The following is a 27,444-nucleotide window of genomic DNA, read 5'->3' as shown; positions in this document are numbered from 1 at the left end:
CTTTGTCACAAGAATCCAGAGATTGTTAGTCGACTTCTTCTGGGACAAAAGATTGCACTGGGTCGCTGCTGAGGTTCTGAGTCTCCCGCTTAGGGAGGGTGGTCAGGCGCTAGTGTGCCTACGCACACAGGTGGCGACTTTCCACCTTCAGACCCTGCAGCGATACCTTTACGTCGACCCTCCTCCTAGATGGTGTGCCCTGATGACATATTTCTTCCGTCAGGTGCACGGCCTGAATTATGACGTGCAGCTCCTGTTTATAGAACGGCTGGGCCTCGGTGGCTCCTTGCAGGCGTTGCCCGTCTTTTACCAGGACCTGATCAAAGTCTGGAAAGTGGTCGCCTCGCGACGCAGCTCTCCCCCGTCAGGAGTAGCGGCCATCGTCAGAGAGCCGCTGTTCAGGAATCCGCCCCTCCGTCCTTTTCAGTGGTTGGCGGAGAGGAGGGCTGTGGCCGCAGGGGTGACCAGGATCGGGGACATGCTGGGTGGCGGAGGACTGGGCTGGATGCTCCCGCAGGAGTTGGCGCGACGCGCGTCTGTGAGTGTCCAGGTCGCAGCCGATGCCATCCAAGACCTGAGAACGGTCGTGCTCGGACCCAACGTTATTTTGGGTCTTGAGGTGGCCCAGGTGTGCGGTGGTCTTCCATCTGAACGTTCTCCTGTTCGGACAGAATTCCACATTGGCCCCAAGCCCCGAACCCTCCCTCGGGTGCTGGTGCCCCGCAATTTGAGCCGCCTCGGGGACATGCCCTCCGTGCCTTTTGGCACGGCAAAGAGGGGCTTTTTGTACGGACTGCTGCTGCACACCTTCCATTTTCTCGCCCTTGTCCGTCGCCCGGACACGCCCTGGCGTGCCTTGTTGCCGTCCGGCGGCAGAGGCCCCCGATGGGAGGCCCTCTACGGAGGTGTCCTCCCCCTTTCTATCGGGGACCTGGGTTGGAGGGTGTTGCGTGCAGCAGTCCCCTATAATAAGATGATGCATAGGTTCACAGACTCTCAGGACACGTGCCCTTTTTGCGGTCTTGTGGAGTCCATGGACCATGTATACATAGGGTGTTGTAGGCTGCACTCCCTTTTTAGTTACTTGAAAAACCTTTTATTGATGTTTTGTTTGCACTTCAGCCCCACGCTCCTGATCTATGGGCACCCGGTGCGGAAGGGGCTCGGGAAGGAGGAGGACCTCCTTGTGAACCTGCTCCTGGGCCTGGCCAAGTTGGCCATTAACAGGTCCAGGCAGCGGGCGATCGATGGGGGAGTCCCGCCCGATTGTTTGTCCCTCTTCCGTGGCTACGTTCGCTGCCGGATGTCCCTGGAGAGGGAGCACGCGGTGTCTGCTGACACTCTCGAGGCCTTCCGTGCTCGGTGGGCACCGCGGGGACTGGGGTGTTTTGTTGACCCCTTTAATCACATTTTGATTTAAAGTTTGTAAGGTTCCTTTAAACTTTGTCCTTGGTTTTACAGCTGACCTGAATTAGGGGCTGTGCCTGATTTATCCCAATCTTGTTGATTTGGTTTTCATTTAAAAGATTATCAAGAGTTCAAATCTCACAATGGCAAACTATGAAACAATGTAACTTCATCTGAAAAACAGACGGAAGCGGGTTTGTACTCGAAAGAGTTACATCTTCTTAGATGGCCTAAATAGCCAAGTGGTTATGGTACTGGGTTTGTAAGCCCAAGATCAAGAGTTCAAATCTCACAGTGGCAAACTATGAAACAATGTAACTTCATCTGAAACAGATGGAAACATGTTACTCGAAAGAGTTACATCTTCTTAGATGGCCTAAATAGCCAAGTGGTTATGGTACTGGGTTTGTAACCCCAAGATCAAGAGTTCAAACCTCACAATGGCAAACTATGAAACAATGTAACTTCATCTGAATAGGAACGGATAGAAACGTGTTTGTACTCGAAAGAGTTACATCTTCTTTGGCTTGGCCTGAATTGCCAAGTGGTTATGGTACTGGGTTTGTAACCCCAAGATCAAGAGTTCAAATCTCACAATGGCAAACTATGAAACAATGTAACTTCATCTGAATAGGAACAGATGGAAACGTGTTTGTACTTGAAAGAGTTACATCTTCTTAGATGGCCTAAGTAGCCAAGTGGTTATGGTACTGGGTTTGTAACCCCAAGATCAAGAGTTCAAATCTCACAATGGCAAACTATGAAACAATGTAACTTCATCTGAAACAGATGGAAACATGTTTGTACTCGAAAGAGTTACATCTTCTTAGATGGCTTAAATAGCCAAGTGGTTATGGTACTGGGCTTGTAACCCCAAGATCAAGAGTTCAAATCTCACAATGGCAAACTATGAAACAATGTAACTTCATCTGAAACAGATGGAAACGGGTTTGTACTCGAAAGAGTTACATCTTCTTAGATGGCCTAAATAGCCAAGTGGTTATAGTACTGGGTTTGTAACCCCAAGATCAAGAGTTCAAATCTCACAATGGCAAACTATGAAACAATGTAACTTCATCTGAATAGGAACAGATGGAAACGTGTTTGTACTCGAAAGAGTTACATCTTCTTAGATGGCCTAAGTAGCCAAGTGGTTATGGTACTGGGTTTGTAACCCCAAGATCAAGAGTTCAAATCTCACAATGGCAAACTATGAAACAATGTAACTTCATCTGAATAGGAACAGATGGAAACGTGTTTGTACTCGAAAGAGTTACATCTTCTTTGGCTTGGCCTGAATTGCCAAGTGGTTATGGTACTGGGTTTGTAACCCCAAGATCAAGAGTTCAAATCTCACAATGGCAAACTATGAAACAATGTAACTTCATCTGAATAGGAACAGATGGAAACGTGTTTGTACTCGAAAGAGTTACATCTTCTTAGATGGCCTAAGTAGCCAAGTGGTTATGGTACTGGGTTTGTAACCTTAAGATCAAGAGTTCAAATCTCACAATGGCAAACTATGAAACAATGTAACTTCATCTGAAACAGATGGAAACAGGTTTACTCAAAAAGAGTATCAAGAGTTCAAATCTCACAATGGCAAACTATGAAACAATGTAACTTCATCTAAATAGGAACAGATGGAAATGGGTTTGTACTCGAAAGTGTTACATCCTCTTTGGCTTGGCCTAAATAGCCAAGTGGTTATGGTACTGGGTTTGTAACCCCCAGATCAAGAGTTCAAATCTCACAATGGCAAACTATGAAACAATGTAACTTCATCTGAAACAGATGGAAACGGGTTTGTACTCGAAAGAGTTACATCTTCTTAGATGGCCTAAATAGCCAAGTGGTTATGGTACTGGGCTTGTAACCCCAAGATCAAGAGTTCAAATCTCACAATGACAAACGGCTTGGCTTAAATAGCCAAGTGGTTATGGTACTGGGCTTATAACTCCGAGATCAAGAGTTCAAATCTCACAATGGCAAACTATGAAACAACATAACTTCATCTGTATAAACAGATGGAAACATGTTTGTACTCGAAAGAGTTGCCCTCCCCGCTTGGCCTAAATAGCCAAGTGGTTATGGTACTGGGTTTGTAACGCCAAGATCAAGAGTTCAAATCTCACAATGGCAAACTATGAAACAATGTAACTTCATCTGAATAGCAACAGATGGAAACTTGCTTGTACTCGAAAGAGTTACCTACAAGTGAGTTGCTAATCTGGGCACTGAAAAGGGTAAAGAGTCCACCTCTAGTTTCTAATTGTTATGCTTGGCTTGAATAACCAAGTGGTTATGGTACTGGGTTTGTAAGCCCAAGATCAAGAGTTCAAATCTCACAATGGCAAACTATGAAACAATGTAACTTCATCTGAAACAGATGGAAACGTGTTTGTACTCGAAAGAGTTACATCTTCTTAGATGGCCTAAATAGCCAAGTGGTTATGGTACTGGGTTTGTAACCCCAAGATCAAGAGTTCAAATCTCACAATGGCAAACTATGAAACAATGTAACTTCATCTGAAACAGATGGAAACGGGTTTGTACTCGAAAGAGTTACATCTTCTTAGATGGCCTAAATAGCCAAGTGGTTATGGTACTGGGTTTGTAACCCCAAGATCAAGAGTTCAAATCTCACAATGGCAAACTATGAAATCAATGTAACTTCATCTGAATAGCAACAGATGGAAACGTGTTTGTACTCGAAAGAGTTACACGCAACTGTCACTATAAATGTTTATGCTTGGCCTAAATAGCCAAGTGGTTATGGTACTGGGTTTGTAACCCCAAGGTCAAGAGTTCAAATCTCACAATGGCAAACTATGAAACAATGTAACTTCATCTGAATAGGAACAGATGGAAATGTGTTTGTACTCGAAAGAGTTACATCTTCTTAGATGTCGGGGAGCAACAAGACATAGCGGCAGGGTTAGCTAGGTTAAGAAGATGTAACTCTAAAGTGGAGGTGGAAGTAGCCTGCCAACTGCTAGCCCCTGTCTTTGATGACCTTGGCGGGCGTCCTCTGGAGGGCTGAGACCGGGAGGGCTCTGGCCTGTTTTGGGGCCCTGCTGTGTGACAATGGTACCCTCCTCCCTGTGGAGCTGGAGTTGTGGAGGTCACAAGAAGAGGGGATTTCGTTGGGCTGGACACTCCCAGAGTCACCTGGGTGGATGGCCCCGGGGGGGTACACCTGCTTATCTTCCTCCCTGTAGCTGCCCAAGGGCCCCTGGCTGATTCCTTGAAGAGAAGGGGTAGCTGGAGTGAGATCGGGCTGCCCGGCACCCCTCTCGCCTACGCACTGTTGCAGGCCAACTCTGGCATCAGCAATGGAGTTGAGCCCGCGCAGCAGTGCGGGAGCGACATCCTGGACCAAGGTCTCTGTGGTGACTGTCATCCTACCAGTGTCGACCTCAGTGCGTTGGCATCCCAGCGCTATCACCTCAGCCTGAAGGTGGACAGTCTCCTGCATCGTGCCTTGCAATCTGAGGAGTGCAGCAGACATCGCTTCCTGATGTTCCCGAGCTTGCCTTTGCAGTTCCAGCAACTGTGATATGACTGAGTCCAAAGGCTCATCATCTGACTTGGGCTCAGTAAATTTGTGACCTCTAGTAGTCCTCCCAAGTGTCCGACACTTGGGAAGTCCCTGCCACTGCCTGCTGTGGATCAGATCGTGAAATGTGCTCACCAGAATGTGATCCCGAGGCTACTCTAAAGCTAGGTCCCACCATGGTGTGTGTCTCTGTGCTGGTGTGGGTGAGCACTGTGACGGGTCTTCAGGGAGGGTTTCAGTGGATTCCTCTCCTGAGCTTCCCTCAGGGCTTGATTGGAAGCCCTGGATTGTGGACTGCCTTGGCAGTTTCCCAGATGTGCCTGTGAAATTAAGGGGAGATAATTAGTGTATGGCAGTGGCCTGTGAAACAGGACACGTCACTCACATCATGGTTGTCTGATGGATGTTGCACTTGGTAGAGCACCACTGACCTCACTGTCAGCACAGGAATGGTCCAGATCCTCACCGGCCAGCTGAATGGCTCTATTTCCAAAGCCTGTGAGGTCCTCGATTTCAAGCATTCCTCCTCTGGCCTGTGACCTCTCCCTCTTGTGTACCAGCTTGTCCTGCATGAGTAGAGATGGAGAGAGTGTAAGCAGAATGACTGCCAGGCCAGATAAGTATGTCTGGCATGTGAGAGTGGTGAGCGGTCCCATGGATGGGATGAGGGCAGTGAAGGTGTTTTTGAGGGAGTGAATGGTGATGTCCCTTGAACTGGCAATGAATGAGGGCCCTGTGGATGTGTGATGGGTTTGTGAGTGTGAGAGTTGAGAGTGATGAGAAGAGTGACTTACCCTTGCAGAACGGAGATCATTCATTGTCTTGCAGCTCTAGCTAGCTGTCCTAATTTGCGGGGCATTGGCACTGACCACTGCTGCCGGATTAGTGAGGTTGCTGCCCATCCTGTGGCCAGAGTGGGGATAGAGAACATCACGGCAAGCTGCCACTGCATCCAAATGGTGCTTGAGGGACATGTCGTTGAACCTGGGGCTGCAGTTTTTCTGCCTTTCAGAGCCATCTTGTCTTCCTTGCGGCAATCGTGGGCTGGAAGCACAGAGGTGTGTGCATGGCTGCGTTTTAATATGGTGCCTGACGTGATGAAGCAGCGAGGAGATGGCATGGTGGGCAAATGAGAGCCCACCCACCGTGGAAATGGCGCATTTCCTTGGAATGTATAATTAATGCGGCGGGTTTAGGATGATACAGCATGCAAAGCCACCACTGCACTTCGTGCAAATCTCTGACAATTCCACCCCATATGTTCATTCAGTGCAAATGTTATGTGGATCTCCAGCAGCTCTGTCAATTAAAGAATAGCACTTAAGCTGCTGTGAGTCTGCCATGTGAGGATATCAATCATTGCTTGTGGTTGAGATGCAGTGATTAAAGGCAATAACATATTACCATAACAATCTTTCTTTCCTGGCGCTCAATGTTTCTCTTCCTCCCTGTAGGGAAGCACCTGGTCTGCACTGTGTTTTTCTACAAAGGCGCAGATGCAATCAGTAAGAGACCTTTGAGTATTTTATTTTCCTCCTAATTATATAGTGGTACTTGATAATTGAAGTGCTTTTTCTTCCTCCCCTTCACCTCTTCCCACCCCCTCTTTATATGCACACACCACACATTGTGATGCTCCCCTGTAAACAAGCGAGTGTTCCCTGCTGAAATGCTATGTAGTATTTTAATTTTGTATAACAATTGAAAACTTTGGTGACAGCATTCGACAAGCTCTTCTTGTCATCTAAATAAATCTTTAGTAAATTGTATAGTTTAGCAGCATCAAATGTGATTCAATTATTTTTTTTACATCAATTAAAACAAACTGTATCTTCTTATCGGCCTTGCTCAGCTATGTATTTCACCCAGAGATGAAGTGTCAGTCAAAGTTTGTATTTTGGTTTGGAAGAACTCATTGCTTAATTCTTTAAACAAATGGGAGCTGTAAACCCACCCACCCCCCCCCCCCCCAGCCTCGTCCAAGTCCAGGATAAAAGTGAAGCGGAGTATTGCCTGTGTGAGTTGTTAGGAGCTCAGCTGAGAGTTTGCTGATGCTTGTTTGCTGAGATTTCAGGCCTTTTCCTGTGGTTTCTTCTGAAGTTTTTGCTTTGTTAGCTTTGTTTTGGGGATTCATTGTTTTGTCAGTTCTCTTGGAGCATTTCTGCTGAGCGCAGTCTTCAGTGCACAGGGCAGTGTCATCTGCATTTCAGCAGATGGGGATTGTGTACTCCACTGGGGGGGGATTTCCTTTGAGGAGGAAGTGAGGGGCAGAAGGAAGCGGAGGCCAGGTGTCTGCAGGCAGCGTCACACAGACAGACCTGTGGGAGAAGACACGCTGGTACAGGGGGTGCAGGGCCAGCAGGGAGAGCAAGACGGAAGGGACTACAGAAGCTGCCACTGTACTGCTACCAGAGTGTACAGGCAACGATCCAGCTACTTCAGCATGTCTGAGGTCCAGTGCCACAGGAGGATCCACCTCTCTAGGGACGCTATGACATCAATATGCCAGATGATTGGTCTGGAGATCACCTCCAACTGCATAGGTGGACACCCTATGCCAGTGGCTCTGAAGATCACAGTAGCTCTCAATTTCTTTGCTTCCAGATCTTTCCAGGGGTCAGTGGGGGATCTGTGTGGAGTGTTCCAATCAGCTGCCCACAGTTGTGTCAGGGTCATCACTGACGCTCAGTTCAGATGGGTCCTTACATTCATTCATTACCGGACAGACAAACCAGCCAGAGGCTTCACAGCTATTGCTGGGTTCTCCCCATCCAGGGTGCCATAGACCGCTTATTTGGCCATCAAGGTGCCAACGGGTCAGCCGGATGCCTTTGTGAATAGAAAGAGTTACCACCCCATGAACGTGCCGATAGTTTGCGACCACAGGACCTAGATTCTGCACATCTGTGCAAGGTGCCCTGGCAGGTCCCATGATGCACACATCCTGCGACACTCCCAGGTGCCAAGGCTGTTTGTAGCTCCAGCTCACCTGGATGGTTGGTTACTGGGTGATGAAGGACATCCCTTAAAAAAGTGCCTCAAGGCGCCACTTGAGCACCCAAGGACAGAGGTGGAAGAGAAGTCCAATAGGAGTCAGGCCTCCTCAAGCGCGGTGGTTGAGAGGACCATTGATCTGCTGAAGATGAAGTTCCGCTGCCTGGACCGATCAGAGGTCGCCCGGCCATATCCTCCAGAGTGCGTGTCGCTTATCATGGTTGTCTGCTGTGCTCTGCACGATCTGGCACTGGCAAGGGGGACCCACTGGAGGATGAGGACAGTGGGGCAGCTCCATAGGCCTCAGAGGAAGACACTGCTGATGGATCTGATTAGGAGCCTGGGCAGGCACAGCAGGAGGATGTGGAGGCAGGGACACCAGGTAGGCCTTGATTCAATGCCGCTTCCTCACCACACATTCCTGAGGAGGCAATCCCATGACCTTAGTGTCGCTTCACAACCTCTGGAATAAAGTTTGCTGCCCCTGCCGTCTATCATAAGGCACTGATGAGGCCTGCACTTATAGAAAACATAAAGGACACTCAGGGTATTGAAACAAAATCTAGATTTATAAGTTTTCCAGAGTTGCAAAAAAGCCACATAACATAATTTTGTTGTTACTGTCAGACAAAAACAATACATAACACTGATGAAAGAATGTCACCCTTGATAACCCCATCCTGTGCTCCCGGCAGCTTAAACTTGCGCTTGCGAGTGCTACGTCTTGGTGCCCTCTGTTTTCTGGCAGCAGCGTTGGAGGCAAATTGCTGACTATACTGTCCTGTCAGCCCTGATGGCCTTGGCGGTTGTCCTCTGACCAGCGGGGCCCGAGCAGGCTCGGCCAGGGAGGGTGCAGCCAGCGACATGGCTGGGCACTCGTCAGTCATCGCAGCCTAAGAAGATGCCATGGTCACTGGCAGCGGGGCGGGGAGCTGCCAATCTTGTCTGGAGCACCGAGAGAGGAGCCCACAGAGATGACAGGCAGCTCGTCTGCCAGCATGAGGCACATCTGTACCTCCTTGCTCACCTAGCAGAGAGACTAGGTGCCTCAATCATCTCTCACACTGGCAATGACCTCCTGAAGTCGCTGCCGGTGTGTGAGCGTGCAAGTCCCAGCATGATCCCAGGAACCCTTGATTCTGTTCCTGGAACTGCCTCACCATGAAAGTCACTACTCTGTCAATGGAGGAGGCTGTGTACTCTTGTGCTTAGGGTCAACAAAGTGCTCAAGCTGCTTAAGGATCTTCCATGACAGAGATCATGGCACTCAAGCCCTCAGGGATCTCTGATTCAGATCACAGGACTTCCAGCATCTGCCACCTGATGGCTGACTCCAGAGGCTCATCATCTGCCTCAGGCTCAGCAGCGACCTGGTCTCCAGCAGTCCTCCAACAGCTGGCGCCCTGGGCACTCACTGCCTCTGCCAGCTCCTCACGTAAGTATGCTGTGACCTCCCCACCGTGCACAACCACCTGAGCCGATGAACTACAGCCTACCGACATGCTTTATCTGAGCTGGTGTCTCTTAGCGAGAGAGGGTGTGAAGTAGGTAGATCTGTGTGTGGCTCCTCCTCTGGTGTCAGTCGAGGGTCCTGGGTGCCTCTGGAGAATGGCGCATCTCAGGGAAGAAGACAATATGTTAGTGATATCAATCATCACATATTGAATGTGCATGCTAGGCAGCCTGGTGAGACTATGGACAGCAGCATCATGGTACCATTGTCATTGCTGCATCACTGGGGGACTTTTGATTAGGAGTTATCTTTTGACATGAGAGGACCCTACCTTGCTTGCAATCTCCACCTGTCCTGCATCTGTCCACGGGACTCTTATCTTCCTCAGGCACCTGCCTGCCTGTGACCTGATGACCTTGGTGCACACTCACATTCGAGCTCTAGGGTGTCCTTCTCACATTTGCTCAGGATGCGCAGATTGGCCACCCCACCACCCGTTCTTGTGTGCTCAGCAGCATTATGGCCCCTCTTCTGTACAGACAAAGGTGCATCCATTAGTCCACCGTCCACCTGCAACACCATACCAGTCTTGCCCCCGCCCCCCCCGACAGGGAAGCAAGCAGGTTGAAGTGGCTGTCATTTTTGCATACATGACCCTTATGTGCACCCGGGACTACAAGTCTTGACCTTCCAGTCTTAGAGTAACAGAAGGCACGTATACCTGTGCCTGCTGAGTCTTACACCCCTGAGCGCCACAAAGGATGGCTACTCTTCAAGACTTCTCCACATAGTGCCAAGTCAAATTGGTACTCGCTCTTACTGAGTGCAGAACATCATTGGACCTTTTTCTGCACTGAATCCAGCTGCGGCGCACCATGTCGTGCCTGCTGGCCTGGGCGGTCACCTCTGCCCAGGCCTCCTTCATTTGGTGGGGTGGCCTCCTCTTGCCATCTCGCGGCATCAGGTACTCACTGCCTCCATGGGAGTGCACAGGCACTCATCTGAGATGGGGGCAAAGTGCCTGCCTGTATTGCCCACCCACCTGGCATGTTGCTGATGCCATACCTTCAGCTTAGATTTGGACAGTTCCTTGTGCTTCTTTTGGAACTCCTGGCAGCTTTCAGGTTGCTGCCTCAGCCATTTACAAGCTGGGTCCCCATTGGACCTGGCGTCCGCTGCGCTCCCACCCCTGATGACAGCCCTTCCCCAATGTGGGGGTACATTTCACACAGGCGTCCCTTAATTTGTCAGCCAGCGTGAAATCGCATTCTCCTGACTTCGCAGGAGGAAGCAGCAATCATGGCTGCTTCTGGGTCTGCCAATCATGTGCACACAACGTGCAAAATTCAGGCCTTGGCAAATTTATCATTATATTTAGAACAAGTACTAAGCTGCCATTAAACTCATTGCTCTTTATGGTCCTCATAATGCTTTAACAGGATAATGAGGTAAAACATCTATTAAATGCTGTGCTGGGAATATACTATTTAAAAGCAATGTTTTTCATTTGCTGAAGGATGTGTTAATATCACTTTTGCAAAATGCTAGTGTCAACACTAATTATGAAATACAGGAGTGATTATGTTAATGAGAAATTGTCTGCTTGGTTACATAGGCAGGAAAAGTTTGTATTGATTTGTGCTGTTAATTTTCCTATACAATTTCAAAACGGGTTTTACTTATCAACTTCCTTCTAATAGCTTTACAAATAGCATTGTTCAACATCAGCTTCTGGACACATACTCTGCAAGTTTTGCTTGTTTAAATTAATTAATTTCACAGTTCAAGCCCATTATTTTAAATGGACTCCTGTTGTCATTCTATCTAATTGCTGTAGTCTCTGGAACTCTGGATGATCATGTAATAGGCAATAATAAAAACAAAAAAACTGCGGATGCTGGAAATCCAAAACAAAAACAGAATTACCTGGAAAAACTCAGCAGGTCTGGCAGCATCGGCGGAGAAGAAAAGAGTTGACGTTTCGAGTCCTCATGACCCTTCAGTTCTGTCGAAGGGTCATGAGGACTCGAAACGTCAACTCTTTTCTTCTCCGCCGATGCTGCCAGACCTGCTGAGTTTTTCCAGGTAATTCTGTTTTTGTTTTATGTAATAGGCAATGTTTTGTATGGAGGAGTTGAATTTATTTGCAGCAAACAATAGATGACAATGTCTTTCACTTATAAAAGTGCCTTTCACAAAATGTTCCAAGGCATTGTAGGTGAAATTGAAGAACTCTGAGAATGGAGAAAGTCAGCCCTAGTTAAGTGAGTAGGTCTTAAGAAGGCTGAAGGCTCTAACACCAATCAAGGCGAGGGTAGGGATAGGGGAAACAAGGGTTGAAAGAGCTTGTGCTTGCCACAGAGCTAAACAAGCTTGCAACTATAGGAAAGAATAAAGCCTTGGTAGGATTTTTACATTGATGTTCCAATCAATGGAGAACCAGTAGATGTTGGTGAGGATGGACAATAAATATGTGGGATAGTACAGGATGAGGCATCAAGTGACAGAATTTTGGCTCAGTTAGTTCGGGTGGTACTTGCAGAGTGGTGAAAAAGCATTGAACAAATTAAGTCTTGAGGCGACAACAGAAAAGAGGTGGGAATATAGGAGGCACTTATAGAGATTGAAGTGGGCCATGTTGATGAATAACCTGATGTGTGGGATATAATACAAAGATTGCACAGTCAAGGTTGCCTTAAGTGAATCAGGAAAGTGGATGGTGTCAGTACCCGATTGTAAAGTTTCTGACATGACCATAGCAGAATAATTTCAACTCTGTCAATTTTAAGTTATCGGATTCGAGGCTCAATCAGGTTTTGATGTCCATTAGCAGACATTGACGTGGCAGTTGCAGAGTACAGGATGGTGACCAAGAACTAAAATTGTGTTATCAGCATTGATATGGAATCAAACTCCACGTTCATTTATGATTTTGTTGAAGGATGGTACATGAGTAAGGGAAATGTTGATAGAGAATACTAGAGGTGGTCTTGCAGGAATGAAACTATTGGAGAAGATGAGCTGATAACATTGCAACAGGCAGGAATAGAGCTAAGATAACCAAAGAGGAAAGGTGGTGGTGGAGGTGGACGAAGTGATCAACTCTGCTAAAAGGCACAGATATCAAAGAGGAATAGAACATCATAGTTAAATAGAATATCATTGGTGATTCTGACTAGCGTGTTTTGGTGCTGTAGATAAGGGAGAATGAGGAAGTAACCAGATAGAAGCCATTTGAGGAGTGAGAAATGGGCATGCAGGTCAGTAGTCATTTGAGAAAGTTAGAGATGGGCCAGTGAATGGGGAGAAATTGTTTTCTAAGCTATTCTGTTATCTGTCTTTTCCCATGGCTTGCTGAGTTTCTTCCCTGAGCTGCATTTGGACTGTATACTTTCCTTGTCAGAATGAGAGACTGATCCAGACAATGCTATTGGAGATGAAGTCATCCTGACTTCCCTCCCTTGTTGCATGGGAACCAAGGCTAGAATAAGAATTTGAAGAGTAGTGTGTTAGAAAGGAAGAAAGGCCTGTCCTTTAGGCAAGTATTTAAGTGTTCTATGTCAAATTATCTGATTGACTGTGGGTTTGCTATGCAGTTACCTACTTAATGCTATTGAGATTTACTGAAATTCTACAGTCTCTTGAAAATATAAAATTCTTACACATATTAGATAATCATGCAGATTCTTAATACTTATTTTAAAGTGAATAGCATCTTGCAGCATATTCCAGAGGAGTCTCCAATTGTTGCTGATTGCAGTCTTACACTACCCATTGCTCCAACTTTGCGTGAATTTTGTCCTTATTTTTTTTCACCAACTTCCTTTTCTATCCTTTTGCTCACCTGAAGGTCGCTTAGTTACTGGTCACCATCAGTATCTAACTCAGGTAGCTAATATTCGCTTATGAGCCTTGATGATGAGCATTGGCAAATTATTCTATCATGGGGTCCCTCACAGCTGAGCTTAATTTTGGTGTCTCCCAAATTCCCCATAAACCAGTTCAAACAGTGTTTCTGCTCCTAATTGCAATGAACTATCAGTTTTGTCTCCCCACTCAAACAGCGCTGAAGCCAGTTTTTGGCATTTTGCCTTCATAGTAGCTGAGATCAATTGAACCTGGAAATTTCCTAGTACTTCATTCTTGGTATTTTATTTGACTGTTGACCATTAGTAGCCACTTGGCAACTGCAGGACTGATAATAGTCAAGGACTGCCAGCCAGCTCATTCCCAGCACAAGGAAATAATTCAGGATTTCAAACTATAGTAACATGTAGCCCAGACTATCATAAGGATATAGACTGAAGGTACAAGATAAGAATTACAATATTTCTTTCAAACAATATATAGGCCTGGATTTTGTGGTCAGCAGCCAATGACAAGCTCTGCCATTCATTACATTTACAGCTACCCATAGATTTGTTATTCTGATACAGCATGACACCTTTTAAAGGAGGTCCAGGACCTGTTTGAATAGAGCAAGCCACAGCATGTCTCTTCAACCAATCAGTTTGAAGGATCCTTACTGAGGCATGCATTCTCTAAACTGGGAACTGTAAGTTAGAACATTTAGTTCAATGTAAAATTAGTCCAGAAAGCAAAGTTAAAAGACCGAAATTAAGATGCGATGAAGAGCGAGACACAGAGAAAGTAAAAAGAATTTTAATTTTAATTAGTTTTTTTTATGTCCCAACAATAATTCTAATCTGAAGGAATGAGATTCCACACCTGTAAAAAAAAATATAGGATCAGAAAGTTTGACCAGTAATAATTTTTATCATTCTGGTGAAAATTCACTTACACTTGAATGGACAAGCCCTACCTTTTTCTAACGTAGAGGTAAGCTCTGCATTTTCACGCTCATCATGTCTTTCAATGCCAAATCTCTCGACAAGGTACCGATGTAGCAAAACCTGTGGAGGAGCATGACGAATCAGGCAGCAAGTTCCTGACTTCCAGACTTAACTGCACATGTGCAGATGTTGGAAGTTGTTGTCTAATTTACTCCTTAATGGATATTATAATTTTATAAGCCTTACTGTTATACTACCACACAGTTGGATCCATGATATGTATAGGTAGATGTAATGTGTATGTATGCAGTTCATAGTATCACAAATAATAATATTGAATCTTCACTTTATATTAAGATTCAAAGAAGGCTGCATTCTGTAATTTGTATGTGCTAGGTAGGTCCATGGTTCCTTTTTGATTTGTAACCTGGGGTTGTCAACATGCTTACAATCATAACTGGATCTGCTCCCATCACCCATATCCCAGTGAGAGAGTGGCAAATAGACTGTGTCAGCCAAATGTGACTTCAGGTCTCAGAATGAGGAGAGAGTGGCAAACAGAGAGAGAGAAACATAAGTTAATGTGTGAGAGGTAATCGAGTGGGATTTTTTTTCTGCTAGCCTCTTATAAGAAAGGCATACATTTAAATAGGTGGGGTAAAGGAGAAATCAATTCAGGTGTACTGTATAGGCGAGTCAGAATATTAATGTACAGCTAAACAGGAATTTATATGATTAACATCATAAATATTGGAACCAAGAATTTAAGGACAAACTTTGATTAACAAACAAAAGCATTTGCATTGTAACTAGCACATCTGGCCAAGTGCCACTATTAGTGGCTATACATTCTAAATTAAATCTGCCCAACCTTCAACCCTAAGGCACCTGTGGTATCTAAACTCTGGCAATCCAGCTCCTAGGCTATTCCATTCCCACAAGCTCATGCAACTCGTACTTGTACTTGTGTTTCTTATTTGGCGGTGGGTTGTCCTGCCTGAATTTTGTGTTTTGGAAAGTGCTGTTTTTAGCAAGGTTGCTATATTGGTAAATAAATCCTATTTTAGAATTCTGAATAAGATATGTAAAAAAAAAAATGAATTGGATCATGGATTTAAACTTCATATGTAGCTGCATAGCCTCCATGATATCCACCCCACAAAAACTTGTGAATCACTGTTCTAAATAACTGCCTTCAAAACCATATTTACATGTGTGAGAATATATCCGCATTTAAATAGGTGGCTGACTGCTAGATAAGATACTACCTCAGTACAACAAATAAAAAGAAACAGTCTGCATTTATTTATTTGTTTGCAAGAATATACTTTATTCATAAAATATCTTCAACAACATTTCAAACCATTTCAAATTCACCATCACAAAAATACAATCATGTTCAACTTTTACAACGTGTATCACGAAATGCATCAATACAATAAATGAAAATTACAATCATTTGCAGACATTCATTTTGAGCTGTACAGCCCGAGGGGATTTAAACAGTTCCCAGTCCCTCGGTGCACTGTGGCAGAAAGGTCTTAGGCAGTGACCCTTTCCCATCGCACCTTTGCAGCAGCTGCCCCAAGCTTTAGTGCGTCCCTCAGCACGTAGTCCTGGACTTCGGAATGTGCCAGTCTGCAACATTCGGTCGGGGACAACTCTTTGCGCTGGAAGACCAACAAGTTTCGGGCAGACCAAAGAGCGTCTTTCACCAAGTTGATGATCCTCCAGCTGCAGTTGATGTTTGTCTCGGTATGTGTCCCTGGAAACAGCCCGTAGAGCACAGCGTCCTGTGTCACAGAACTGCTCGGGATGAACCTCAACAGAAACCACTGCATCTCTCTCCAGACCTTCTTTGCAAAGGCACAGTCCACAAGGAGGTGAACAACGGTCTCTTCCCCACCACAGCCACCTCGAGGGCAACATGCCGAGGGGGTGAGACTCCTGGCGTGTAGGAAGGATCTGACGGGGAGGGCCTTTCTCACCACCAGCCAAGCTACGTCTTGGTGCTTGTTGGAAAGTTCTGGTGATGAGGCATTCTGCCAAATGACTTTGTCAGTCTGCTCAGGGAACCATCCCACAGGATCCACCCCCTCCTTTTCCCTCAGGGCCTTTAAGATGTTACGTGCCGACCACTGCCTGATGGACTTGTGGTCAAAGGTGTCTCTCTGCTTAAATTTTTCCACGAGGCACAGGTGGTACAGCACGGTCCAACTACTTGGAGCGTTCCGCGGCAGCGTGGCCAGACCCATCCTTCGCAACACCGGGGACAGGTAGAACCTCAGCTCATAGTGACACTTGGTGTTTGCATACTGAGGGTCTACGCATCGCTTGATGCAGCCACACACAAAGGTGGCCATCAGTATGAGGGCAATGTTGGGCATGTTTTTTCCTCCTTTATCTAGAGGCTTGTACATCACGTCCCTGTGGACATGATCCATTTTCAACCTCCAGATAAAGCGGAAGATGGCTCGGGTGATCGCCACCACGCAGGAGTGTGGAATGGGCCAGACCCGTGCCACGTACAGCAACAGCGAGAGTGCCTCACACCTGATGGCCAGGTTCTTACCCGCAATGGAGAGGGAGCGTCGCTGCCACATGTCCAGTTTCCTTTTCACCATAAACACTCGATCTTTCCAGTTTCTAACGCATGCCCCGGTCCCTCCGAACCATATCCCCAGCACCTTCAGGCCGTCAGCCCTGACAGTGAAGGGGACGAAGGATCAGTCAGCCCAGTTCCCGAAGAACATGGCCTCGCTCTTCCCACGATTTACCTTGGCTCCCGAGGCCAGTTTGAACTGGTCGCAGATGTGGATCAGTCTGCGCACTGACAGCGAATCTGAGCAGAAGACGGCGACATCGTCCATGTACAAGGAGGCTTTGACCTGAGTGCCTCCACTGCCTGGGATCGTCACTCAGCTTGCATTTATGTAGCACAATTCACATCCTCAGAAAGTCTCAAAATATTTTTGAAGTTTTGTCATAGTTGTAATGCTAGTTTACGCACAGCAAGGTCCCTCTGACAGCGATGAGATAAATGACCAGATTATCTGTTTTAGTGGTGGATAAATGTAGACAGCATGTCAAGAGAATATTACTGCTGTCTTTCAAAAAGTGTCAGTGATCTTTTATGTGAAGAGGGCAATGTTTCAACCAACAATGCAGCACTCTCCCTGTGCTGGGCTGAAGGTTCTGCCTAGATGATATGCTCAAACCTCAGAGTGCTACCACTAAGCCAAAGCTGACACCTGACATTACACTGATCATCCTGAGATGTGCACAAGTACCTTTTTAATGTTTATGGAACATTACTTTAACATTGATCTTGTCTGATCAATATTAATTTGCTGTTAATAATGCAGTTGTACTGAGTAAAGCAAGACTATTGACAGTGTGAAGTTCCATTAACTAAGGCCCCCGGAGTGGGGGGGTTGGCGGACAGGGGGTGGGTAGGTGGGGTGTCCAACAATCTAGGGACATGCCTGTTGTAATGTTTAATGTTACTAAATGAGTGAAATTCCCTCTTTGGGAATTCTTTAATCAGAAAAGTTTCCATTCCAGTAGATTCCCGGATGACTAAATCTGCTTGGAGTGATTTTCTGGCCCATGGCTTTAGTCTCGCATGCACTCGCGAAATCCAGTTTTATACTCGTTCTGCAGGTCTCTTTGTCAGGGGAGCAGTTATGATTAAGGTCAAGGTAGAAGTGACTGCTTGAGGGTAGTTATCACAGAATTGACTCATTTGTTGGTTTAGATGTTTAGTGCTAAACTGTTATTGTGTGTCTGTGGGAACATGACACAAGTCTAGGGAAGCTAACTAATACAGAAATTTCACTTCACTAGTTATTTTAGTATCTCTCCAAATGTTTTGGTTAAAGAACTTTTATGAGGATACTAAATGATTGCACTTTATGTGTGGAAAAGATTGAACATAGAAGGAGGAGTAGGCTCTTCAATCTGTTGAGCCTGATCCCCCAATCAATTAGATCATGACTGATCATCTAACTCAACGCCACTTTGCTGCACTATCCGCATATCCCTTGATTGCCATTGGCTTAATACAATGTATGTATTTCTCAATTAGTTTTAGTAATCCAGCCATCAGGCTATTGAAAGTTAAAGTGGCAGTATTCACTTTACACACTGGTATTGCAGGAATGTAAACGAAAGCCTTATGACATACTTATTTATCTTCTAGGTTTAATACCCAATCATACCAGCTTTCCAACCTAAAGTAAAAAAGCATAAATTAGTAATCTGAGTTGAAAGTGACTAAGAAAATTAAAGCAAGCCTTTTGAAAGAATGTTGTGGAAATATTGGCTACTATGGCTATAAAAATCAAGTAGGAATTTTATTTCAAAATTTTACATTGACCAAAATGATTTTGCATTCTTCAAAAGATTGACTTCAGGTTTTCTAGTAGAAGTTCTTAAATTGAGTCAGAAACCTGGAAAAGGTGCACTTACATAATGCATTTCTTACTGATGATTATAGAAGGCCTGAATTTGTCAGAACAAGACTAAAGGATCCAAAAAGAAAGGGAGAAATTGTATTTATATAATGCTTTTCCCATCCACAGCATGTCTCCAAATGTTTCACAGCCAATTAAGTATTTTAAAGTGCAGTCACCTATTGTAATATTGGATAATGTGGCAGTCAATTCGCAAATAGGTAAATGACCAGATAATCTGTTTGATAATGGTTGCAGACACCGGGTAACCTCCCGCTCCTATTTGTAAAAGATCCCATGGTTTTGTTCATTCACCTGTCAGAGCAGAAAGAGCCCCAGTTTAACAACTCATCTGAAAGATGACACTTCCTACAATGCAGCACTTCCTCAGTACCTTAGTGAAGATTCAGACTGGCTTGAACCTACAAATTTCTAATTTGGGCAAGAATGCCAGCAGTGAGCCATGGCTAACACTATATCACATGATATACAATAGATGAGCTATTTTGAACAGGCTTCAGAGACAAAAACAACTGCTCCTAATGTTTTCCCCACCTCCCCACCATCTGCTAACTGTGGCACTCATTATGGCATACAGAGTTCCCCAATGCTGCACGTGTTCCTGGAAGTTTAATTACATGGTGCTTGAACATGTGACTCTTGTAGTTTGCAAATGCTCTTGCATTTATCTTTTTAAAAGGTTGGATCCTCTAGTTGAGTGCTGTCATGAATGGCTCAGAACCACTCCTGAGAGGTAGCAAGTCAGGTTGTATCTGTCATTTTTTTTAAAAAAGGAAGATGTTAATGTCTCAGGAATATCCCTTCGTCAGATGCTGACTGACTCGCTAAGTATTTCCAGCATGTTCTGATTTTGTATTAGGTTATAAACAATTAACCATTTTCCGGAGGGAAGGATGGAGATAAACAGGGTTTCATTGCAATTGGGTATATGGCACAGAAACAGGCCATTCAGCCCAACCAATTCATGTTGATGTTTATGCTCCGCTCAAAGCCTCCGCTCATCTTTCCTCATCGAAATCTACCATCATAACCATCTATTGCTTTCTCCCTCATATGCCCAGCTTCCTCTTAAACACATGTAAAATATTCACTTCAACCGCTCCCTGTGGTAGCAAGTTCCACATTCTCACCACTCTTTGGGCAAGGGTAGCTGAAACAAGAAATGCCTGCTAACAAGTTAGTGTTAGAACTTAAGAGAGCTTTGTCACAAGGGTTAGAAAATCTTCCCATTCAACTCTAGATAACCTGCAAGCTGATGTTGTAAGGTGGTTGTGGCTAGACAAAGCATCAGGAAACTTACCAATCAGTGTTTCTTGTATGTACTTTAAGTTCTAGTTGTGTCCTTGAACACACCACTTTGGGGCCTGTAAACCTTGGCTGTGTCGATGTGTGCCAAGGCTTTCTGGGTTTGATGGGCTGAACTTTTCAGTGGAAGTTGAAGCCCTGCTACCAGGGCTGAAAGCATGAGCCAACCCCTGTCTGGCAGGCAGTGGGACCCTAGGGTGGTAGTTTGCCTGCAGCAGCCAATTAACAGGCTGCCTACAGAACGACCACAAAATTGAGGATGGCAGCCAATCAAAGGGCCAGCAGCACCACTATTAACACTGGCCATTGTTGAGGCCACATCACTAGGAAGATGGCATCTCAATGTCCTCAATGCCATATAAGTTTCTTCAGGGGAACCAGCACCAAGCAGACAGGCCCCAGGTGGGTTGTTGTTATTGCATCAGCGGTTCCTTGGCAGCCATTGCTGGCAGGGGAGGGAGTGGGTGGGGGCCCAGCTCCTCTGTGGACCATGGAGCACCTCTTCCCCTGAGGAACTCTCTGGCAGGCTGCCAGGAATTACCTGGCAGTCTCACCATGTGGCAGCAGGCCCTCCCAATGTGGGCAGTATGGTGGTCGGGATGGAAAGTGGGCTTAATTGGGCAGTTAAGTGACTTATTTGACCACCTGTCAGATGGTTGCACCTTTAAGGTTCCCACTGCTGGCAAGAAGCCATGGAGGCGGAAAGATGTTGAGCTTCTCTCCTGACAACACCTCCTGCAATATTGCCAGCCCTCCCATCTCCCAGCTTTGTCTGTAGTAGACTGGAAAAATTCAGCCCGATATATGGGATGTCTACCTGCAGGTTGAGAGTATACATTACCTACTAGACATACAGTAGTTGACAATCAGAGAGCTAGTTGACCAAAATATATGTATGTATGGAAATGTGCTAAGAAGTTGGTTTAATACTGATCTATATTATGTACAACTGACAGAAATGTGTTGCTTGAATTGATTATTTAAAAAAATAAGTTTCAGAAATCATCATAATGAAATTTAATTCTAATCAGAAGGTTAAACATACATCAGTTTTCTCATCTATTCATTGTCTAGATATGTTCCCAGCAGTTCTGCCTCCATTATCAGTGAATCTTGTTGCCCCTTTAACAAAGCAACAGTAGGCATATTGACGTAGCTGCAAAGAAAGTAATAATTAACCACACCAACCCCCTCCACCTCTCTGTCTCTCTATCTCTCCGCCCCCCACACACACACCTTAAACCAGCTTATATTTCAGCTCTTTCCTGGACTCGAACTCAAGTTCTGTCGAAGGGTCATGAGGACTCGAAACGTCAACTCTTTTCTTCTCCGCCGATGCTGCCAGACCTGCTGAGTTTTTCCAGGTAATTCTGTTTTTATAATTAAACTGGTGTTCTACTGAACGTCCTGCAGAACCAGTTTGGCTGGTTTCATCGCAAACAGCTGACTTGAAATGACACCACCTTGAAAGTGCCTCAAGTAAGAATTTTTTGAATACAAGCATTCAACAAGGAAAGGAATTCCAGTGTGAGCTGGGTGTTCTGTTAATCTTTTGCTGTGTCAGTTACATTCTCTGTGTTGCTACTGGCATAGCCTGCACCTCTTAAAACCTCAGATTGTGTCTCTTTTTAAAGTGCTAGAAGAAAAGCATATAGTCTCAGGTGAATTCTTTTCCCCTTGCTTGCTTCATGCTAAATAGTTGGATGAGGAGGTGGATTCTGGGAGGTAACTTCCTATTTTAAAAAAAATAGATGACGATGTTGGCATTATTAGATGGTAGGAGGAGTAAAATGTGCGAAAGCTTGAAACTCACTTAGAGGAAGCTGAAACCAGACTAAAGATGCAGTACAAGGAAGGTTCCTATGGTTTTAAGCACAGGCAGCAAGTGGTTCCTACGAGCCTTGTGAAAAGGAAGCATGCACATGAAAATACATGTTACACTTCACCCTTTGTAACTGGTGAGTTGATTTGCAAGTGCAAATAAACTTTTTTTAATGCCTGTGGTGCCTCAGGCTTTTTGTGTAGTCCATGGTGTGGTTTCAGTTTTGGTGTCAACAGTTTGTATCAGGAAGTAATAGGAGCTGCGACATCTAGAGATGAAGAAAAGATTTTAAAAGTTACCTGTGACTTTGCTACATGTTTATTAAATTGCCATGTTGGAAGTTTCTCTTCCCTTCAATAGAAAGTTCATCCTGATACTTATAAGGTTTCACAAAATGTCTTTTTATTACCCAGAGAGGGTTTTGTAAGATAAGTCACTTCATAAAGCAACTGAATGGTCAGTAATTGGAATACACATTGCTGATTTAAATGGTAACTAGCTCATTGCAAGAGTGAGTTGGCAAAATGTGTTGACAAAGAAGCACCTGAAAAGGGAAGATGTTAGTAATTGGGAAGAGGAAGTCATTGTACATGCTCTATCTCTACTGTAACACAATTTATTGAAAGGAGAGTTGTGATAATGATGGTTAGTCCTGTTTTAGGATTTCCAGTATCCATTTATTTTAAATGCTGTACCTTTTTTCACCCTAACCATTCAGAGTTTCTTTTATTCACTGGGATTATCATTGTACATTGTAATTTATGTCTGCTCTTTTACTTGTGTTTAGATATTCCAGTGGAAACAGCTTGAAAATTTATACTTCCGCGAAAAGAAGTTTGCAGTTGAAGTTCATGATCCTCGCAGGTAAGATGTTTTCTTTGATATCATAACTTTTACCTATTAGATATTGAACATGTTGCAACATGCTTAATAAATGGGTTTTGTTACAAATGTGTTCATAGAATGTAAGTAATTATTTTTTGAAATTGAAGATTAATATTGTCTAGAGTAATGGATTACCTAAAATTTGAATTCACTTAATCGGCTTGAACGCAATTAACCTACAGCAATATAGTATTTTTTGGCTGTACTCTTTTTAGCTAGTTTATTGCTTTTTTTTGCACTCGTAGTTGCTATTGTTCTAGTCATATCCCTTCTCGCTGACAAACATTTGCTCCCTATCCTCAGCACATTTATTTTAATGCATCCTCATGCTTATCTTCAAATGCCTCCATGGCTGTACCCTACCCTTTCTCTTCAATTACCTCCAGCTATATGTATGTACCCCACCCCTGGAATTCTGTTCCTCTGGCTCTGGTCTTTTTATGAGTTCCCTCTTCCTTAGCCCCACCATTGAGGGAGGGCTGCACTGTTGGGTGTGCCATCTTTCTGAGGCCATGAGAGTCCCCTGCAGTGGATATTAAAGATCCTGCAGCATTATTTTGAAGAGAAGGAGGGAAGTTCTCCCTGGCGTTCTGGCTGAAATTTATCACTGTACCAACAACACTAAAACACAGCTGGCCATTATTGCATTGCTGTTTGGGGGAGGGCCTTGCTGTGCTCAAATTGGCTGCCACTTTTCCTAACAGTGACTCCACTTCTTAAAAAAAGTTCCTGTGATTAATTAGCTGTAAAATCTTTAGGACATCCTGAGGTTGTTAAAGGTGCTACATAAATCGTCCATCAGCCAACTCAAGTGTTCCCTCCCTCAACTTCTCCACCTTTCCTCCTTGAAAACCCTTCTCAAAGTATAATTCTTGCACCAAGTTTTTGGAATATTCTTTATATTACAGACACTATTTAGATGAAATTGGTTGGACATTAGCTCTGCCACACCAAAATTAATATTTTAACTGTTCATAACCACAACAGCCTCTGACCTTCATAGACTTGAGTTCATGCAAAACTCCAGCATTTTATCCTACATTAAGTTACATTTGCCTCTTTGTCATGTACCCTCATTGTCCTACACTGGTTCCTTGCCCTCCAACTGCTCAAATTTAAAATTCTTACCTGAGTGCTTAAATTTTATTGCGGCCTTGTCCTTCTTGGGTTTAACCTCCTCCAGTCCTCTTATCTGCCTCTTGAGCACCTACCACTCCTCTGTTTCCGTTCACTCCACCAATTAGTGGCTTATCTTCAGCTGCCTATGTCGCATTCTTTAGATTTACCTTCATATGCCTCTCCCTTTCTCCTTGATATCCACCTCTGTGATCAAAACGTTTGTGGCTTGGTGTCAGTTTCCCTTTTGGCTCTGAAATATCTTTGGATATTTTTCTCTGTTATAAGCACTATATAAATGTCGGCTGTTGCCTGTGAATGCAGGAAGGAAACAAACTATAATTGTTACATGCATTTCTATGTAAAAATAAATAAGCCTGTATTAACTCACTGGGAACATGTGGTGTGTACCAGGGGATAATGTGGAGGACACTACTGGATGAATTTTCAGAGCAAATTATTTTTTTTTAAAAGCATATGTTGCTTTTAGAAATGGTCACCAGTTCTAGTATGGAGCTATCTGTGTGAGTTTTGATCGTTGTTTTCATCCATATTTTAATAGTTTATACGATCTTTATCGCATGCAGCTATGCAGGCTTTAGCACTAAGTTTGTGTTTTAAATTTTATTTTTATGCTGCCTAAGCAGCTGCAATCTGTTTTTTACATTCCATTTCTGTTGCCAGATTTATTTCTGGGGCAAGTAGCATAACAAATGCTCCCATTTTACTGGCTTCTGGCCAGTTCAAGCCTAACTCCTGAAGAAACTAATAAATTTTCAGGAAAATGTGATTTATTCAGCCGTTATCGGAGTGGGTTGTTGGGAGGGGGTGGAGTTGGTGAAATAAAAGCAATAAGAGGAGTTTTAATTGTTTACATTCTACATCTGTGTTTTTGTATGCTTCATGACCTGTAGGTATGTTAAATATTTTGCAAAGGTACTTTGGTCATGTGTTAAGATGGTTGGTAATTACAGTTTCTGTCTTGATGGTGGCTGGCACAAGTTAATCTGGAATGCTGCCTGTTTCAATGCAGCAAGTGAAAGGAGAGGAGTCCCACTGATAGCCTTCTGCCTAACAATTCAAAGTGGCAGTAACTTGTAAGCTGCATCCATTTGTCCGTTCCAACTACAGAATGGCATAGAAAAAATCCAGTAAAATACATTTTTCCCTCCTGCATGTATCTAGTGTGCACTTGAAAATGACAGAGCTGCTAATATGCTCCTAGTGTTTAATTCATATGTTGTAGCATTATGAGGCTAGATACAATTTTTATCAATTTCTATGTTTTAGAATGTAGTCACTGGGGTTTCCTGCTCTTCTTGTTTATATTTTTAAGCCAGCTGTTTGGAAATTAAGATAATAAATGCTTCATAGAGGAAGCACAGCTGGTGCATTTTCCTGAAATCTAAGTCTAAAATTTCGTAAGGCTTGATCACTGGGCCAACATTAGCCCTTCACCTAACCCGTAAAAGCACAGTTCATGTCATTTAGTCCTTGAAATAACATTGAAAGCAGCTAGGGAGAAGCCTATGGTCCACGCCATCTGGTCCTTTAAGTTGAAGGAGGAGTTTTAAAAAGCACAAGAGAAATCTAACTGGTTTAGCAAAGTAAAAGTTAGATGCATTTCAGTCTGCTTTCAAAACAATAGAAAACATGCAGTTAATTCCAGCACTTCACTTTCCAAATGTTTAATTGAAGGTTACGGTCTCCATTCTCTAAATTTTCACCACTGCTTGTCCAATTATCCAAAGAAATTAAGATTTGCATTTATATAGGGCCTTTCTCAATCTTACGATGTTCCCAGGTACTTAACAGTCAATGAAGTACTTTTTGAAGTGTAATCCCTTTTGTAATGTAGGAAATGCAACAGCCAATTTGCATGCAATTTTTTGCATCCATTTTAGAAAGGAGATAGTGCCCAGTTTAACATCCCACCCAAAAAACTCTGGCAGCACAGCACACCCTCAGTGCTCCACTGAACTGTCAGTCTAGATTTTTATGCTTAAGTCTCTGCAATGTGTCTTGAACCCACAACCTTGTAACTCGGAGGCAAGAGTGCTACCAACGAAGCCATGGTTGATACAAGAGCAGAAATTTCCTCTAACTTTAACTTGATATTGAGAAGACCAAAACCACTGTCTTCAGTTCCTGCCACAAAATTCAATCCCCTAGCCACTGACTCCAGCCATCTCCCTGACAACTGTATGAGGCTGAACCAGACTGTTTATAAGCTTGGTCTCATGTTTAACCCCAAGGTAAGCTTCCAACCACACATCCACACTATAACATAAGAATTCCAATTTTTGCCTCTTTAACATCACCCCTGTCTCAGCTCTTCTGCTGCTGAAACCCAAATTCATGCGTTTGTTACCTTTGCCTATTATTCCAATGCTCTCCTGGCTGACCTCCCATCTTCCACCTTCCATTAACTTGAGGTCATCCAATACCCTGTTGCGCACATCACATTAAGTCCCGTTCACCCATCACCCCTTTGCTCATTGAATTACATTGGCTCCCAAGTTAAGCAATGTCTCAGTTTCAAACTTTTCACCCTTGTTATCAAATCCTTCTATGCCCATGCCCTCCCTGTCTCTGTAATCTCCTCCAGCCCTACAACTATCTGAGATTTAAGCATACCTCCAATTCTGGCCTCTTGAGCAGGCCCAATTTTAATAATTCTATCATTGACAGCTGAGCCTTCGGCTGCCAAGGCCCTAATCCCTGAAATTCCCTTCTTAAACTTCCCTGCCTCTTTACCTCTCTTTTTTAAGATGGTCCTTAAAACTTACCTCTTTGCCTGAGCTTTTGGCTGTCTGCCCTAATGTCATCTTATTTGGCTTGGTGTCAAATTTTATTTGGTCTTCCTGTGAAGGACCTTGGAACATTTTAACCACATTAAAGGTGCTATGTAAATATTTGTTGCAGTTATAGATCTTCATTTTCTGCTGTTGGGTTCTTTCGTATTAATTGTAAATCTCAAGTGAACTAGTTACTCTTGGATCCTTGGAATCTCTTGAAAACAGTAACAAATCCTATTGGATGCCTTTTTTTTATTTAGAGTGCCATTGTCAAGAAGAACTTTTGGGCAGACTGGGCTGGTGGTAAACACATGGTATGCAAGTACCTCCCTGATAAAATCTATTTGGGTGATGGCAATAAGTCAACATCAATTCTATCTGGACAGAAAACAAAGCAAAGTAAGTTGTTGATCAGAAAATTGATTGAATTTTGAAAGATGAACATGAGAACTTGAACACCCATTTGGAATGTAATTCATTAACTCTCTGACTCAAATAAAATCCTATTGTGACTTTGGAGAGAAAGTAATTTTAATTCCAATTTCTTTTTGCTCTTGAAGGCAAAGATTCCATCAGCAAGAAGTCTCAGTGATATTGCAATGGACTTGACCGATACAGGAATGCCCAAAGCTTCTAAACTGGCAAACGTGGATGGCAAGAATCCAATTATAACAGCTAGTAATGGCAGCTTAATTTCCTCAGGTAAACTCTTTGCTCAGCATGTTTTCAATATGTTATAAATTGTGATTCCATTTTGAAAGAGGGCAGATGAGCACTATTGATTTTCTATGCAGTCCTGATTTTACGTCAATTTTTCAATATTTAACAGTTCAGTTT

General features: G+C 44.0%; 1 protein-coding gene across 1 annotated transcript in view; it reads left to right on the top strand.

Moving 5' to 3' along the window:
- Positions 1 to 27,444, top strand: part of LOC121280296 (FERM domain-containing protein 4B-like) — a 247,612-nt gene that overhangs the window by 197,576 nt on the left and 22,592 nt on the right. The window contains exons 12-14 of the mRNA XM_041192139.1: positions 22,596 to 22,672; positions 26,868 to 27,006; positions 27,168 to 27,309. Of these exons, the coding sequence (XP_041048073.1) occupies positions 22,596 to 22,672; positions 26,868 to 27,006; positions 27,168 to 27,309 (358 nt within the window). The remainder of the gene's footprint in view (positions 1 to 22,595; positions 22,673 to 26,867; positions 27,007 to 27,167; positions 27,310 to 27,444) is intronic.

Source organism: Carcharodon carcharias, chromosome 7, assembly GCF_017639515.1.
Source record: "Carcharodon carcharias isolate sCarCar2 chromosome 7, sCarCar2.pri, whole genome shotgun sequence".
In the NCBI taxonomy this organism is placed as follows: domain Eukaryota; kingdom Metazoa; phylum Chordata; class Chondrichthyes; order Lamniformes; family Lamnidae; genus Carcharodon; species Carcharodon carcharias.
This window is presented reverse-complemented; position numbering and strand designations above follow the sequence as displayed.